General features: G+C 37.4%; 1 protein-coding gene across 1 annotated transcript in view; it reads left to right on the forward strand.

Annotated features, from left to right (window-relative positions):
* LOC311082216 (antigen WC1.1-like) overlaps nucleotides 1-15,764 on the forward strand; it is a gene marked incomplete at both ends in the record, with an annotated part of 33,006 nt that overhangs the window by 11,974 nt on the left and 5,268 nt on the right. The window contains 12 exons of the mRNA XM_084112950.1: nucleotides 152-214; nucleotides 646-689; nucleotides 4,938-4,985; nucleotides 5,268-5,409; nucleotides 6,763-6,957; nucleotides 8,857-8,993; nucleotides 9,451-9,487; nucleotides 11,272-11,586; nucleotides 11,679-12,041; nucleotides 12,077-12,394; nucleotides 13,799-14,101; nucleotides 15,395-15,709. Of these exons, the coding sequence (XP_083969076.1) occupies nucleotides 152-214; nucleotides 646-689; nucleotides 4,938-4,985; nucleotides 5,268-5,409; nucleotides 6,763-6,957; nucleotides 8,857-8,993; nucleotides 9,451-9,487; nucleotides 11,272-11,586; nucleotides 11,679-12,041; nucleotides 12,077-12,394; nucleotides 13,799-14,101; nucleotides 15,395-15,709 (2,280 nt within the window). The remainder of the gene's footprint in view (nucleotides 1-151; nucleotides 215-645; nucleotides 690-4,937; nucleotides 4,986-5,267; nucleotides 5,410-6,762; nucleotides 6,958-8,856; nucleotides 8,994-9,450; nucleotides 9,488-11,271; nucleotides 11,587-11,678; nucleotides 12,042-12,076; nucleotides 12,395-13,798; nucleotides 14,102-15,394; nucleotides 15,710-15,764) is intronic.

Here is a 15,764-nt window from a genome sequence, read left to right on the forward strand (position 1 = left end):
AGTGGACACACCAGAGGATTATGATGATGTCATCATTAATGGACAGTGCTCTCAATGTGTAATAGGTGAGTCACACAACTTAATTTTTGATCTACATTAATCTACAAGATATAGTGAACATGCGGTTTTTTTTTTGTGTGTGTGTGTAAAGAGGGAGATCAGGATGAGTATGATGATGTGTGGAGTATCACTGAAGATTTGAGAAACTTGTTAGGTAAGCTTTATGTCTAATAATTCCTACACTTATTAAATATATTGGAATATCTTTCATGTTAAAGATTCACAATTTACGAATTGACCACTTCATCAGTTTAAAACTGAATTGAAACTGAATTTTACATCTTATCACACACACACACACACACACACACACACACACACACACACACACACACACACACACACACACACACACACACACACACACACACACACACACACACACACACACACACACATATATACACTGTAAATATATACTGTCAAAAGTTTGAACACACCTTATTATTTAATACATATTTTTGAATAAATTAAAGACACAATTATAAAATAATTTGAATAGTAATTTTCTGATTTTAAAAATAAACTCGTTTTGAAAAACCGATGCAATCACAAAATTTAACTGTTGCTCTTTCTTTAATGCAGACTATGATGATGTGGGGGAGGAGTCAAACGATGACAGAGAAGCTGTTTGACTCGATTTTTAAAAAAAAAATTTTTATAAAATACCTGAAATATTTGTCAACATTTTGAAACGATACTTTTAGAGTTCCCTTTGATCATTTCTAGTAAGCATTGTTTATTGCCATGATTGCCACAGTTCAGGGTTATGAATCAGGGTCAGGGTTAAATCGTTTGACATTTAAACGTATTTCTCCTTCCAGTGAAAAAAACATGATAGTTACAATACAAAAATAGGTTTTCTGAACATTTTTGAATATATGTTAGAAAACATTAATAAATAACCTTAAATATGATGTTTGCATAAATGATATTCAGTGTCTGTGTTGTTGTTATGAAGTTGTACATTTACTCCAATAGAAAACAACTGTCCTAATAATAACTCAATTGCAATAAGTACATATCTCACCCAAAAAAGATGACTAAATATTACAAATTGTGTGTATTGAATATTTAAGCTAACAGCATTTTTGAAGAGAAAAAAATCTTTCTCATTTTTTGAGAGATCATAATGCTCTTCTAATCCTGATTCCTGAATTGTTCTGAATAAAGAATGTTAATTAAAGCCAAGAATAAACAGACTCTTTTAAGAATATCTGATTCATTATCATGATTATTCTGTTGTTTGTCTTTGTTGTGATTTTTTTTTTAATATGGTTGAATTAATTTCATCTCTATTGTGATTTTCTTATGTTATCAAAACTGTTTTCTGTTAACTCCAAAAAAAACAAAAAACAAAACAAAAAAAACTTCAAAATGTATGCAGTCTAAAGTATTACACTGGCAAAATATAACTTGAAACAATTCATGCTGGCATTGTATTTACATGTTGGAGACTTTGAGATTATGCTTTGATTTATATAGACAGATAAAATGACCTTGGTAGCCCCTAATGACAGTTCAAACAGATCCAGCACATTTCAGTTGAATTTTACAGTCTTTACTGCCATCTTGTGGATACAGATGAGTTACAGTAATATAATTTCAGTCATTAAAGTTTCAGTATTATAAATCATAATAGCATTTTTTGTGTGTGTGTGTGTGTGAAAATATAAATATAAAATGCTGAATGTTTTTGTAAGGGTTAGGGGATAGAATGTAAAGTTTGTACAATATAAAAATCGTTGTCCATGGAGAGTCCTCAAACTCAAAGTGTGAGTGAGATGTACTCGAACGTCAAACAGAAGGAACTGTAAGCTATGAAATATTGTGAATGAATGATCAATCCACAGGTTGATTTGAGGACGCAGTCTGGAATCATACCTACGCCATGTTCGTTCTTCCCCCGCGTCACGCCATTTTCATACTCCGTTTGCAGTGCCAGTGCATATGCGGTGCGTATTTTTTTCGCACCCATTCGCACCCAGGCTAGAGCTTTCACACTGCACGCGGATGCGGTCCGGCATTGTTTTGGAAAAAAACAAGTTCTTTGTGACATGCAAGATTTGTTGTATTAAAGTTGTATTAAAAATGCAAAAGAAAAGGCATGAGAGTCGGCAGTTTTTATCAATTTTAAGTTTTCATTTAAATGTTTTCCGATTTTATTATAAGTAGGCTATGGTTAAATATTTTACCACTTGCTTTAGCAATTTAATATATAAATCTATATAGAAGTAGCATTGAATAATACGTTGTTTAAATTGTGTTTAAACGTCTATTAAATAGTGTATATGTGTACAAAGAGAATCGCAATGCTGACAAAACTTTTTTTAAATAAAAGTTACTGATAACTTCTGGATTTGAAATAAAAATAGTATGTGTTTGTGGTACAGCCGCGGGTCAGTTGCGCACTGCAAACACAGCATGTGTGAAAGCACTATAGCGCATGCTGCACCTGCACGCCACCTACTGTTAAGTAGTATTCTTCTGTACGTTAGTGTATGCGTGCTGTTTTTATGTGAGCGCGCACGCACAGTGAGAGAGTGAGATTGCTCGCGCAAAGAGGGAGATGACCACTCTACTGCTGACCGTTGTTTTATTATAATGTGTTTACTTCCACTTTGATTTGTAGCGTGTTTCAGAGTGTTCTCTTTTCCCTTTTAACAATCGCTCTTCGACATGTATGTGAAGAGTGTGCTTAACTGAGAGGAAACATCTATAAAAGTCTCGTGGAACTACCAGTTCGTTTGCACTGTCTTGTATTCTTCATCTGGGCAGACTTCAAACTCTCTGACAGACGTTACAACACGGCTATGTGTGAAACAGGCGTGTTCTCCTGGAATATTTTTCTTTTCTTCTTTTTTTTTTTCATTTCTGTCACCGTGTTTGGGTTCCTTAACTGTCACATTTTGGCTTGCTTAGTTGGAGACACTTAATATTCAACTATTATTGATATGACTTTACTGACAATATCGGTCTGAACTGAGCTGGATGATGACATCAGAATTGAACTCATTCCATAATTGATGAACTTTACACAATAATTGAACCGAACTAAATCAACATTGAACTGTTGTCTTTTAGAGCTGCTTTACTGCATCATTGAATCATCATTTCCTGTTTATCACGGTAATTCTGTGAAACAACCTGTTAAGCGCTAATACAGATGATTTGACTTGACTTTACCTGTGGTTAATCTTTAATATCATGGCCCGCATGTTACTTTCAAAACTTTGAGTGGGAATTGATATCATTTGTTGTGAGCTAAAAGTGTCGTCTTCAGAAATCCTGTCAAGAGTCTTTCTGAGCTCAAACTGCTCCAGTCTGTTTGCTGCTGCTGTAGTCTCTTTCACAGCTGCAATAATGGTCAATTTACAATAAAACATCATAGGTTTCACTTCAATTGTGGTTGTTGATAGTATTGCAAATGTGAAAGACACCTATTATTAATTTTTGCCTCATGTCCTCCGACTCCTCCATCGTCCACTCTCACTCTCTTTGGGCCAACACTCATTATGCTGCAATATTAGAACATAATTAATGCCATGATTAACCAATCTTAATCAACCATGACAGAAAGGCTAAAAGTAATCTATATCAAACAGTCAAATTAATGTTTTTATTTATTTAAATTCATGGGCCCGGTTTATCATCACATACTTGTTGTATTTATGTATGCATAAAATGTACTATAATTATTTAATTATAGGAGTCAAATTAATGTTTTAATCATGAACACCAAAAATTGTATAATGTTGCGTTGCTGTTGTTATCGTCAAATACTTATTTTAAGTATTTTATAATTATTTATAGTTGCATTGTTATTTTAATAATAATAATAATTATTATTATTATTATTATCATGTAGGCTATTTATGCATAATCATTTTCATAACAACTTGCAGGTTCTAGTAAATGTGTGTGTTTGTCCACAGACAGGATGAGGCAGCTGAAAGGTATTATGGGAAGGCAGCTGATTTAAGACCTGGGGCCGGTTGCATAAACTTCTTAGACTGACAAGGTAGTCATCTCATTATTTTTTTCAAGACTGGACTTTTTATTTATTTATTTTTTATCAGTTACATAAAAAAGGTTATTTGGTCGAACTTGAATCCGAAAAGTAAGACTGATTATCAGTAATTAATTGCTTTTGGTCAGACTAGTTCTTAAGACACAGTCTTAACTTAGCAGCTCCTGATGTAAGTACCTTCTTACCTTGCATAAGGCCCTAATCTTTTTCATACATAAATTGCAAAGTTCTGATTTTCCGAAGCACTGTCTTTTATCATATTTATTCCCTCTGCTATTTTAGAATGTCAAATGTCATTCTTAATTATTATTAAAAAAAAAAATCATTAAAAAAAAATATTCTATAACAGTTTAAACATTAAGGAAATTAGCTGTGGCTCACATCCCTAGTTGTTAGCAGAGATGGGCAGTATTTTAATTACACATATTTGATATATGTATTTAATTACTTTTAAATATTTAGTAATTTTGAATTTTCCTCAACAAAAATACATGAAATGTAATTTGTAATTAAATACTTTGAGGGACTGTAATTTGTATTTGAAATACTTAAAATACTTATTTAAATATATAATTTTATTTATTAACTTTCATCACCAGGCTTAATAGAACCATAGACATATAAAATACTACTAAATTGCAGTCTCAGAAGTGAAAGGCGTGTAAACTTTTTATTTTCTTTTTATTTATTTTCTTTTTATTTATTTTCTGCCTCTTTTTAAAAAAATTGCTATTTGACAATAATATTTAATTTAAATAGTTGAGTTTATTACATGTTAATATCATGCTAACTTATGTATACACTAATATCACAGTTAGTTATCAGTGCTTTTATCTCTTCTCTGCAGGTGTTGGGCTTTGATGCTGTAAATAAACTGGAGAGTTTCCTGTATCCTGTAAGTCAGTGAAATACGTGTGTGTGTGTGTGTGTGTGTGTGTGTGTGTGTGTGTGTGTGTATTTCTGCATCCCCTCAGTCTTGATGGGTGGGGAGGAGGAGTTCATCAACCCTCACAGTTATATATATATATATATATATATATATATATATATATGGAGAAAGTCATAAAAGCCTGGTCTGATTTGTCACTGAAGTTGTTTGATGATTTCCTCTGTTCTGTCTAATAAGGTAACAGCGAGTGTGATTGGAGGGTTTTGAACCTCTTTCTCTCTCATTAAGGGGGCTGAGAGAGGACGCCTGTACTTCTGTATCATCAGTGTGGAGAAGCTTGTACTGGATGTTGAATTAATCAAGCAGAGAGAGATGGAGAGATGCCTGACACTCATTTTACTGTCTTCAATTATAATACTCATCACAGCTGGTAAGCAGACATGAAATTAAAGAGATTGTTTTTTTGTTTTTTTTGTGAAATGAAAAGCTATGTTATTTAAGATCTTAAAATTAAACTATACTGTAATGTGTTTTTTAGATGCCCGTGTAATCACATTGTCACAATATATTGAATGTGCTCCTGTGTATAACAGGCAGTTTATCTCTTTCTCTTTCTCTCTCTGTCTCTCCAATTTATAAAGAGCTACAAATAAGTTTTACATGAGTGTCTTCTTTTTATTAATTATAATATATTGTTATCAAAATAATATTAATATTTATTTATTGAAACCCTAAGAGGCCATTATTGTAGTTTTTTTTGTCTTGTTGTCTTGTGATCGCAATTCAATTTTTCATGTGATATCAACATTGTAAATGTTGTCTCAATCTTCTGTTATCAAAAAAAAAAAAAAAATCATACATTCTGATTTGATAAACATTGATTTGGAAATATTAGTGACAGATATGTTAGCTTGAGCAAGTCCCATGAACGTTTTCATAAAAAAAGAAAAATAATCACTCATTCATAATCTAGCAGGATAAATGCTGTATTATGTTATGTCAAGAAGCCTTTTATAGGGTTACAATGTTAGTCTCTTAAACAATGCCAAGACCTCAGCTACAGAAGAACTATATAGAGGAAAAAATATATATATTAAAAGAATACACCAGGTTTAATATAGTTTAAGCTCAATCAACATAATTTGTCGCAAATATTTTTTTTTACCTAAATAATACATTTCTACTTGTTCCCCCTTTAAAAAAGAAGTTATGTAAACTTTAAAATACTCACTGTCTCAATAATATAGAAACAAGACATAAACGAATATGTGTTAACATGATTATAGTGTGGAAAAAAAGGCTCACTAATCTTTTCTGTGCAAAGTTATTTCCAGTTTTAAACTTTGTTTCCATGACAACATAATGGTATAAACCCTGTCATTGTTTTTAACTATTTACAACTGAAACAATAATGCATTTTAGGATAATTGAAACCCTATTATTTATTTTTTTTAATAAAAGGAGGGAGTCAGCATAATTATTTTTTTGTTAATCAAAACACCTATGATGTTGATTGAGCTAAACTTGTATTGAACTCTGAATATTCATTTTAAATACTCAGACGCAAGTGTCCCATTTTCCCAGTTGTCCCACTTTGTAATGCTGTAAATTGAACTCTCATCCCTTCATCTTTCATCTCTCATTGTTACTGCTTAATATTTAGACAGTGTGAATGTGAGGCTGGTTGGTGGTCACAGTCACTGTGCTGGTAGAGTGGAGGTTCTTCATAGAGGTCAGTGGGGAACAGTGTGTGATGATTTCTGGGATTTGGCTGATGCTGCAGTGGTGTGTAGAGAGCTGGACTGTGGAGAACCTGTAGATGCTCTGGGTGATGCTCATTTTGGACCAGGATCAGGACCAATCTGGATGAGTAAAGTCATGTGTATTGGATCAGAGACAACACTGAAGAACTGTGGGTCAGCAGGATGGGGTAGAAGCACCTGTGATCATAGTAGAGATGCTGGAGTCATCTGTTCAGGTAAAGTATTTTACATATTCAAATTCATATGCACTTCCAGATTGGCTTCTATTGTTAAAGAAGTTTTAAAATGTTGACTTCAATAAATAAGCCATACTTTTGTTGATCTGTTTATTTAGAAGTCCGGCTGGTTGGAGGTTCTCGCTGCTCTGGGAGGTTAGAGATACTTGATGATCAGTCGTGGGTTTCAGTGTGTGACGCTGCCTTTGACCAGCAGGATGCAGAGGTTGTGTGTAGAGAGCTGGACTGTGGGGCTCCTGTACAGGTGCTGGGAGAAGATGCTTTTGGCAAAGGAGACGCTCAGATGTGGACACAAGAGATTCAGTGCAGAGGAAATGAGTCTCAGATTCACCTCTGTCCAACATTACCGTTAGATGAAAACAACTGTTCACATGAGCACAACATTGGTTTGCTGTGTACTGGTAACAGTTTAAAGTACAACAAAGCACATTTCATTTCATTTTATTATAACAATTTAAATTTACAATAGCCTTTTCTCTTACATTCATAGACATAAGGAATGTGAGACTGGTAAATGGCAGCAGTCGCTGTGCTGGTAGAGTGGAGGTTCTTCATAGAGGTCAGTGGGGAACAGTGTGTGGAGCTGGTTGGGATTTGGCTGATGCTGCAGTGGTGTGTAGAGAGCTGGACTGTGGAGAACCTGTAGATGCTCTGGGTGATGCTCATTTTGGACTGGGATCAAAACCGTTTTGGATGAAAAATGCAATGTGTACTGGATCAGAGTCAACACTGAAGAAATGTGGATTCTTACAACCAACTGATCTTGATGTGTGTCTTGATAAGAGCGCTCAAGTCATTTGTTCAGGTAAGCTAAAGCTAAAAATCCTGTCTTAATGTACAAAACAATTGCACCAAAGCAGTCATAATTATTTTTTTTGTGACCATTTTCCAGCTTGTTTTTGACAGCACAAACTGTTAAGGTCAGACTGTAATAATCAGAGACCTTGTTAAAAATAAAATTTAGAAGCTTGTTTCTAACTCTACATTCTAATGTAATTCCCTGATAGGATTCATTCATAGATATTGTTGACATGAAAATGTTGAAATGTGGGCAGTCATGTAATGCATTTAGATTTTTAAAGTAAAAATAACTATACACTGTTTTGTTTTTGCAGGTTACTTTCAAGTCCTTTTGGACTGGGAAAAAGTTTTGCTGACATTTATATTATTATCTTTTATTTCAGAAGATTAAGGAAAATATGATTTCTCGTTGATTGATATATTGATTATATGACTGACTCATTATTGAAGTTCTTTAACTTTAAATTTAGTTTTTTCCTGTGTTGTTATTTCAGAAGTCAGGCTGGTTGGAGGTTCTCGCTGCTCTGGGAGGTTAGAGATACTTGATGATCAGTCGTGGGTTTCAGTGTGTGACGCTGCCTTTGACCAGCAGGATGCAGAGGTTGTGTGTAGAGAGCTGGACTGTGGGGCTCCTGTACAGGTGCTGGGAGAAGATGCTTTTGGCAAAGGAGACGCTCAGATGTGGACACAAGAGATTCAGTGCAGAGGAAATGAGTCTCAGATTCACCTCTGTCCAACATCACCGTTAGATGAAAACAACTGTTCATATGAAAATGATGTTGGACTGGTGTGTGCAGGTTTGAGCCTTTTTAAAATAAACTGAAATCAAATTTAATGTTCCCAAATTCTACACTAAATATTAGTAAATTTTATCATAGTTTTTTCTCTTATTGTGAGGCTTTTTTCCTCATTTCCTTTTGTCCATATGTCTTCACTCCCTCTTTATTTATTTTATAGACAATTTGAGAGTAAGGCTGGTTGGTGGTCACAGTCGCTGTGCTGGTAGAGTGGAGGTTCTTCATAGAGGTCAGTGGGGAACAGTGTGTGGTGGTTTCTGGGATATGCCTGATGCTGCAGTGGTGTGTAGAGAGCTGGACTGTGGAGAACCTGTAGATGCTCTTGGTGATGCTCATTTTGGACCAGGATCAGGACCAATCTGGACAAATCGCAAGATATGTTTGGGATCAGAATCTACACTGAAGAACTGTGGAACAGTAAATTGGGCTTTTTATAACTGTGATCATACTAAAGATGCAGGAGTAATCTGCTCAGGTAAACTGCTCCAAACCCTGCACTGTTTTTACATTACTGATAATTCAACTGCCTCAAAGGGAAAGTTCAACCAAAAATGAAAAATCAGTCATCATTTACTTTGTGCCTTTTCAAACCTCTATGACTTTGTTCTGTAGAGCACACAATTTTATTTTATTTTTTTTCTTATTTTACTTTCATTATATTGAAAAGAGTACCAGGATATTCTGTAAAATTCCCCTTTTATGTTCCATAAAAAAGAAAGTCAGATGATATGGATTGACATGAGAGATTGAGTAATTTGACTATTTTACTCCTTTCACATTAATAAGTGGTGCTTTATGGTAGAACAATAATGACAAGAATTACACACCTTTAGATAAACAAAATTGAAACATTTCTTATCTCTTGCTTCTTCAGGTGTCAGGCTTATTGGAAACTCGAGTTGCTCTGGGAGGTTAGAGATACTTGATGATCAGTCGTGGGTTTCAGTGTGTGACGCTGCCTTTGACCAGCAGGATGCAGAGGTTGTGTGTAGAGAGCTGGACTGTGGGGCTCCTGTACAGGTGCTGGGAGAAGATGCTTTTGGCAAAGGAGACGCTCAGATGTGGACACGAGATTCAGTGCAGAGGAAACGAGTCTCAGATTCACCTCTGTCCAACATCCTTACTCAAAAACAGCTGTTCACATTATAATTACCAGGGGCTGATCTGTGCTGGTGAGTTAAAAGAATATAGTAATATCATACCTTTTACTAATAGAGTGCATCTCAGTCAGCTTCATATTTCACAGTCAGAAACTGACCAAGGAGCCAGCCATTTTAAGGTCTGTCTCAATCACAAAATCCTTCAAGTTCACTGGAATGTTCACTCCCTAAAAATTCCACAATGCACTTATAGATGCTCACTACGTTCCCCTTAATGGAAATTCTGTTAGGTGCAAAACAAATTGCACAAACCAACACAATATCAACACAATATCATCATGACATGCGATAGAAGATTTGAAAAGACAAATCGTTATTTAATTATATGTCAGTATAAACATCAGTAGATAGGTAGTGAACAGTGTAGTACATTTTTATAATTATAAATTGGCTCAAATGTTTCAGATATATATATAACAACAATCAAAGTATATTTCATAACATACTTTAAACAGCATAAAAAATGTCAGAAAGATGTTGTGTGTGTTGTTAATAAATACCTGTGGTGACGTTTTATGACACAAGCACCTAGTCATATCACCGGGAATTGAAAAATCAGTGTCCAAATGTGTAGTGAGCCAGTGTGCTTTACCAGTGCTGAATTTGTGTACACAATATACTGATACACAAACTAGTGTGCTTACAGAGATGCACCCACAGTCTCTATCTGTATTTTCCTGTCACTTAGATAAAAATAATGTGCGGTTGGTTGGTGGCAACAGTCGCTGTGCTGGTAGAGTGGAGGTTCTTCATAGAGGTCAGTGGGGAACAGTGTGTGATCTTGGCTGGGATATGACTGAAGCTGCAGTGGTGTGTAGAGAGCTGGACTGTGGAGAACCTGTAGATGCTCTGGGTGATGCTCATTTTGGACAAGGATCAGGACCAATCTGGATGACTATTGTGTTATGCGCTGGATCAGAGTCAACACTGAAGAACTGTGGGTCAGCAGGATGGGGCATACATGCCTGTACTCACAGTTATGATGCCGGTGTCATCTGTTCAGGTGAATAATTTAACTGATTGCCCATTAATTTGTTGTGACATAAAGAATATTTTGTTTGGAAAACTGTTTGTTGTAAACTGTTTATATGTTTATTGTATTTAACTATCAAGCATTTGTTTTTGTCTGCTGTGCACTGTCATATTAACAGGTCATCAAGCTTCCAGACTCATTAATGGATCTCACCTGTGCTCTGGGAGGTTAGAGATACTTGATGATCAGTCGTGGGTTTCAGTGTGTGATGCTGCCTTTGACCAGCAGGATGCAGAGGTTGTGTGTAGAGAGCTGGACTGTGGGGCTCCTGTACAGGTGCTGGGAGAAGATGCTTTTGGAAAAGGAGACGCTCAGATGTGGACACAAGAGATTCAGTGCAGAGGAAATGAGTCTCATATTTCATTTTGCTCAATTTCATTATCACACAAACAAAGCTGTACCAGTGACTATAATGTGGGCCTGATCTGTTCTGGTAAATTATTTCCACTTCATTCTCTGTCAGCTGCATTATACTCTGTTTTAACTTCTGTTCTTTATTCAGGTTACACAGATGCTAAACTGATGAACAGTTCAGACTCCTGTTCTGGAAGAGTGGAGCTTCGGTTCCTTAATGAGTGGGGCTCAGTGTGTTATGCATGCTGGGATATCAGAGCTGCCAGTGTCCTCTGTAGACAGCTGAATTGTGGGATTGCTGTGTCTGTTCTGGGATCAGACTGGTTTGGAGAGGGAAGTGGTGAAATCTGGGCTGATGTGTTTGATTGTGACGGGAATGAAACAAAACTCTCAGAATGTTCCGTCTCTTCATGGAGTCGAGCTGAATGTTCTCATGGACGAGATGTTGGAGTCATTTGCTCTGGTAAACTTATTTGACACTGAGAGCATTATGCTCTTTTTCACCATGTTATAACACAATTCTTGTTTTAGTAAAACATGAGATCTTCTCCTCAGGTTCTTCTCTGGCTGTTCATGATGGTCTGGTGCGGTTGTCTGGAGAGAGACAGTGTGAGGGGGAGCTGGAAGTTTCCATCCATCAGGTCTGGAGGAGAGTTCTGCTGGACTCCTGGAGTCTCACTGAATCCTCTGTGGTCTGCAGACAGCTGGGCTGTGGCTCTGTGCTGAACTTCTCCGGCTCCTCTTCATCCAGTCCTGAACACAGTCATGAGTGTGTGACGGGCTTCCAGTGCTCTGGGAGTGAAGCTCATCTGGGGAACTGCAGCTCTCCACAAACTCTCAACTGCAGCTCCACACAACAGCTGTCAATCACCTGCCTTGGTGAGAACAACAACATCTGGGCAGATTCTTCAGTTGTTAGTGATCAATAATGTGTTTTTCTCTCTGAATATCAGGTCGCGGGTCCATCAGGCTGGTGGGTTCTGGGGGAGACTGTGCAGGGAGGCTGGAGGTTTTTCACAGCGGCTCATGGGGGACTGTGTGTGATGACTCCTGGGATATTAAAGATGCCCATGTGGTGTGCAGACAGCTGCAGTGTGGAGTGGCCCTCAGTAACCAGCAGGTACCAGCCTGGTTTGGTCCTGGTTCTGGACCCATATGGCTGGATGAGGTGGAGTGTGAGGGGAATGAGACGTCCCTGTGGAACTGCTCTTCTCCAGGCTGGGGGAAACATGACTGTCAACACAAGGAGGATGTAGGAGTCGTGTGCTCAGGTAAACATTTCAGTGTTGTGAAAAATTGTTATTCAGTAATATTTAAAATCTAAAATATCTTTTGGGAATATCTAACATTTTTACAGTTACACATACAGGGGTTTTACAGTGAAACTGAAACTGTGGTTTGAGACCACAATAATTTATTAATATGGTGTAGTTTATTAGTGGACTCCTTTTGCAGTATCAGTTAGTCTTGGGAATGACAGATATAAGTCCTTCATAGTGGCCAGAAGGATTTTGAGCCATTCCTCTTCCAGAACAGTGGCCAGGTCACTATGTGATGCTGGTGGAGGAAAACGTTTTCTGACTTGCTCGTCCAAAATGTGGCTCAAACATATTTAGATCTGTTGACTGTTCAGGCCGTGATTAACTTCACTTTCATGTTCATCATTTCATTCTGTCACAAGTCTTGCTGTGTGTAGCATTATTATGCTGATACGCGGCACAATGTGCTTCAGGGTACAATGCTTGAACCATTAGCTGCACATGGTCCTCCAGAATGGTTCGTAGTCTTTGGCAGTGACGTGCCCATCAAACACAGTAGGGAATGCCATGATATTGCAGCCCAAGCCATCACTGATCCACCCCTGTGCTTTACTCTGGGCACGCAACAGTCCGGGTGTTAAGCCTCTTTAGGGCTTCTCCACACTGTAACTCCCATGGATGTGGGAAAGACAGTGACGGTGGACAGTGAACTCACAATACATGTCCACAGTCCAATGATGAAACTGATATTTGCCATTGTCACGAGTGACCAAAGGTTTGGCTATAGCAGCCTGACAATGTGTTCCATGTGGAGCTCCCGACGAACAGTTTTGGTGGAAACAGGAGAGTTGAGGTGAAGATTTAATTCTGCGGTGAGTTGGGCAGCTGTGGTTTTATGTTTTTTGTATACAATCTGGGTTAGTACTTGGATATCCTCATCCTAGTAGCTTCCTCATGTGTCGACAGTTACTCCTGTTGGATGTGGTTCGTTCTACATGGTGGTATGCCGACATTACCCTGGATACCATAGCTCTCAATACACCACAAAGACTTGTTGTTCTAATCACAGATGAGCCAGCAAGATGCGCAACAACAATTTGTCCTCTTTTGAACTCTGATATGTCTCCCATTATGGTCTGTGGATTGCAATATTGTATGTACAGCTGTGCTGTTGCTCTGCTAATTCAACCTTCTCACATTCTGCTCTTGCTGATGGAATTTAAAATCAGTGAAGATTGGCCACCAGATATATAAACATATAGGCATATATAGGCATTAAACCTCCAACACTTTATTGGCCAGTGTTTCAGTTTCATTGTCCAACCCCTGTATATATGTTATGTTACCTGTATGTGTTTGTGGTTGAAATGAATGGGGTTGGATGAAATCAGAGGTTGTGTTCATGTTGCCATCTAGAGTTTAAAGAGATCAGGTTAACTGAGGGCTGTGAAGGGAATGTGGAGGTTTTCTACAATGGATCCTGGGGTAATGTGTGTTACAACAAGATGGACAGAGACACAGCGAGTCTGATCTGTCAAGAGCTGAACTGTGGAAGATCTGGTGCTTTTTCCGATTCTATCCCAAGACTGGAATCAGCTCGTAACTGGCTGGATAAAGTGAAATGTCGACCACATGATTCTAATTTGTGGCAGTGTCCATCTTCACCCTGGGGACAGAATGACTGTGGTGAAGATGAAGTGGCCCATATCACCTGCTCAGGTAAGACTGATTTTATTGCAATTTCCATCTCTAAATACAACAATAATGAGTTAACATTATTGAGTATATAAACAAAATGTGTCTATATAATATTGAATTTACTTGTGATTACAGAACAGGAGAGTCATGAGTCCCCTAGAAGCTATTTGTCATGCTCCACATCTCCACATCAGAGACAGTGTTTGGGTAAGTTAATTTGATTTAATAATAATAATAATAATAATAATACCTTTTATTTATGGGCGCCTTTCAGGGCACTCAAGGACACCTTACAATATAGAACAAGGCAATAAGTACAAAACATACAAAACACATCGATGCTACACATCATACAATCATTTCATTAAAAGCTATTCTAAAAAGATTCGTTTTTATCTGAACTTTAAAACTGGAAATTGAATCCATTTGGCGAATGTGCAAGGGTAATGCATTCCACAACTTAGGTGCCACACAACTAAAAGCTCTACCACCAAAGGAACTCATCTTGAAGTTTGGCACAGACAATAAGTCTGCAGAGGATGATCTCAAAGATCTAAGAGGTCTATACAAATGAAGAAGATCTGACAAATATTGAGGTGCCAGATTATGAAGTGCTTTAAATGTAAGGAGTAATATTTTATAATGTACACGAAAATGAACAGGAAGCCAATGTAGATGGTAGAGAATTGGAGTTATGTGTTCGAAAGAACGTGTATGAGTTACAATTCTGGTTGCTGAATTCTGTATTAACTGTAATCTGTGAAGTTGTTTTTTCGGAATCTCAAATAAAAGAGAATTACAATAATCAAGCCTAGATGTAACCAAGGCATGAATGAGAACTTCAGTACAGTGCTGAGAAAGTGAAGAACGAAGTCTAGTAATATTACGTAAGTGAAAAGATGCAGTACGTGAAATATTATTAATATGGGAACTAAAAGAAAGCAAACCATCAAAAATAACGCCAAGACTTTTCACCTGACTAGAAAAGTTAACCGGGCAATTATCAATGAGCAAGGGGAAAGATTGAGCTTTAGATAAAGCAGACCTAGATCCAACAAGAAGGGCTTCAGTTTTACCTGTATTTAACTTAAAAAATATTAGTCATCCATATATTAACATCCTGCAAACATTTAGTAAGGTTAGAAGGGGGATTTAGAAGAACATAAAAATCATAACAGCCATATGTTGTATGTATGTGATTTAGTTCTGGGGAACCAAGAGGATTTAATCTCACTCCACAGACATACCTGTAGGTGTTTCTGTCTTGACAAAACTCTGTTGGCCAATAATGTATCCACTTGGCTGTGATTTTAGATCATGTTCCTCTCAGACTGAGTGGAGGTTTGGGCCGGTGCTCTGGGAGGCTGGAGGTGTATCATAACGCTGTGTGGGGTTCAGTCTGTGCTGATCTGTGGGACATCAGCGATGCTCAGGTGGTCTGCAGGCAGCTGGGTTGTGGAGCAGCACTGAGGGCTGATGGGAATTCAGTCTTTGGTGCTGGTGAAGGTGTTGTGTGGCTGAACAGAGTCGAGTGCAGAGGGAATGAGATTCACCTGTGGGACTGTCCTCTCTCCCTGAAGAAGCACACTGACTGCTCCCACAAAGAGCACGCTGGACTCACCTGTGCAGGTCAGAGCAAAACACTGACCAATATTATTCATTTTTAAATATTTTTAGTGCTAAT

This window comes from Abramis brama, assembly GCF_963993115.1.
Source record: "Abramis brama genome assembly, chromosome: 4".
In the NCBI taxonomy this organism is placed as follows: domain Eukaryota; kingdom Metazoa; phylum Chordata; class Actinopteri; order Cypriniformes; family Leuciscidae; genus Abramis; species Abramis brama.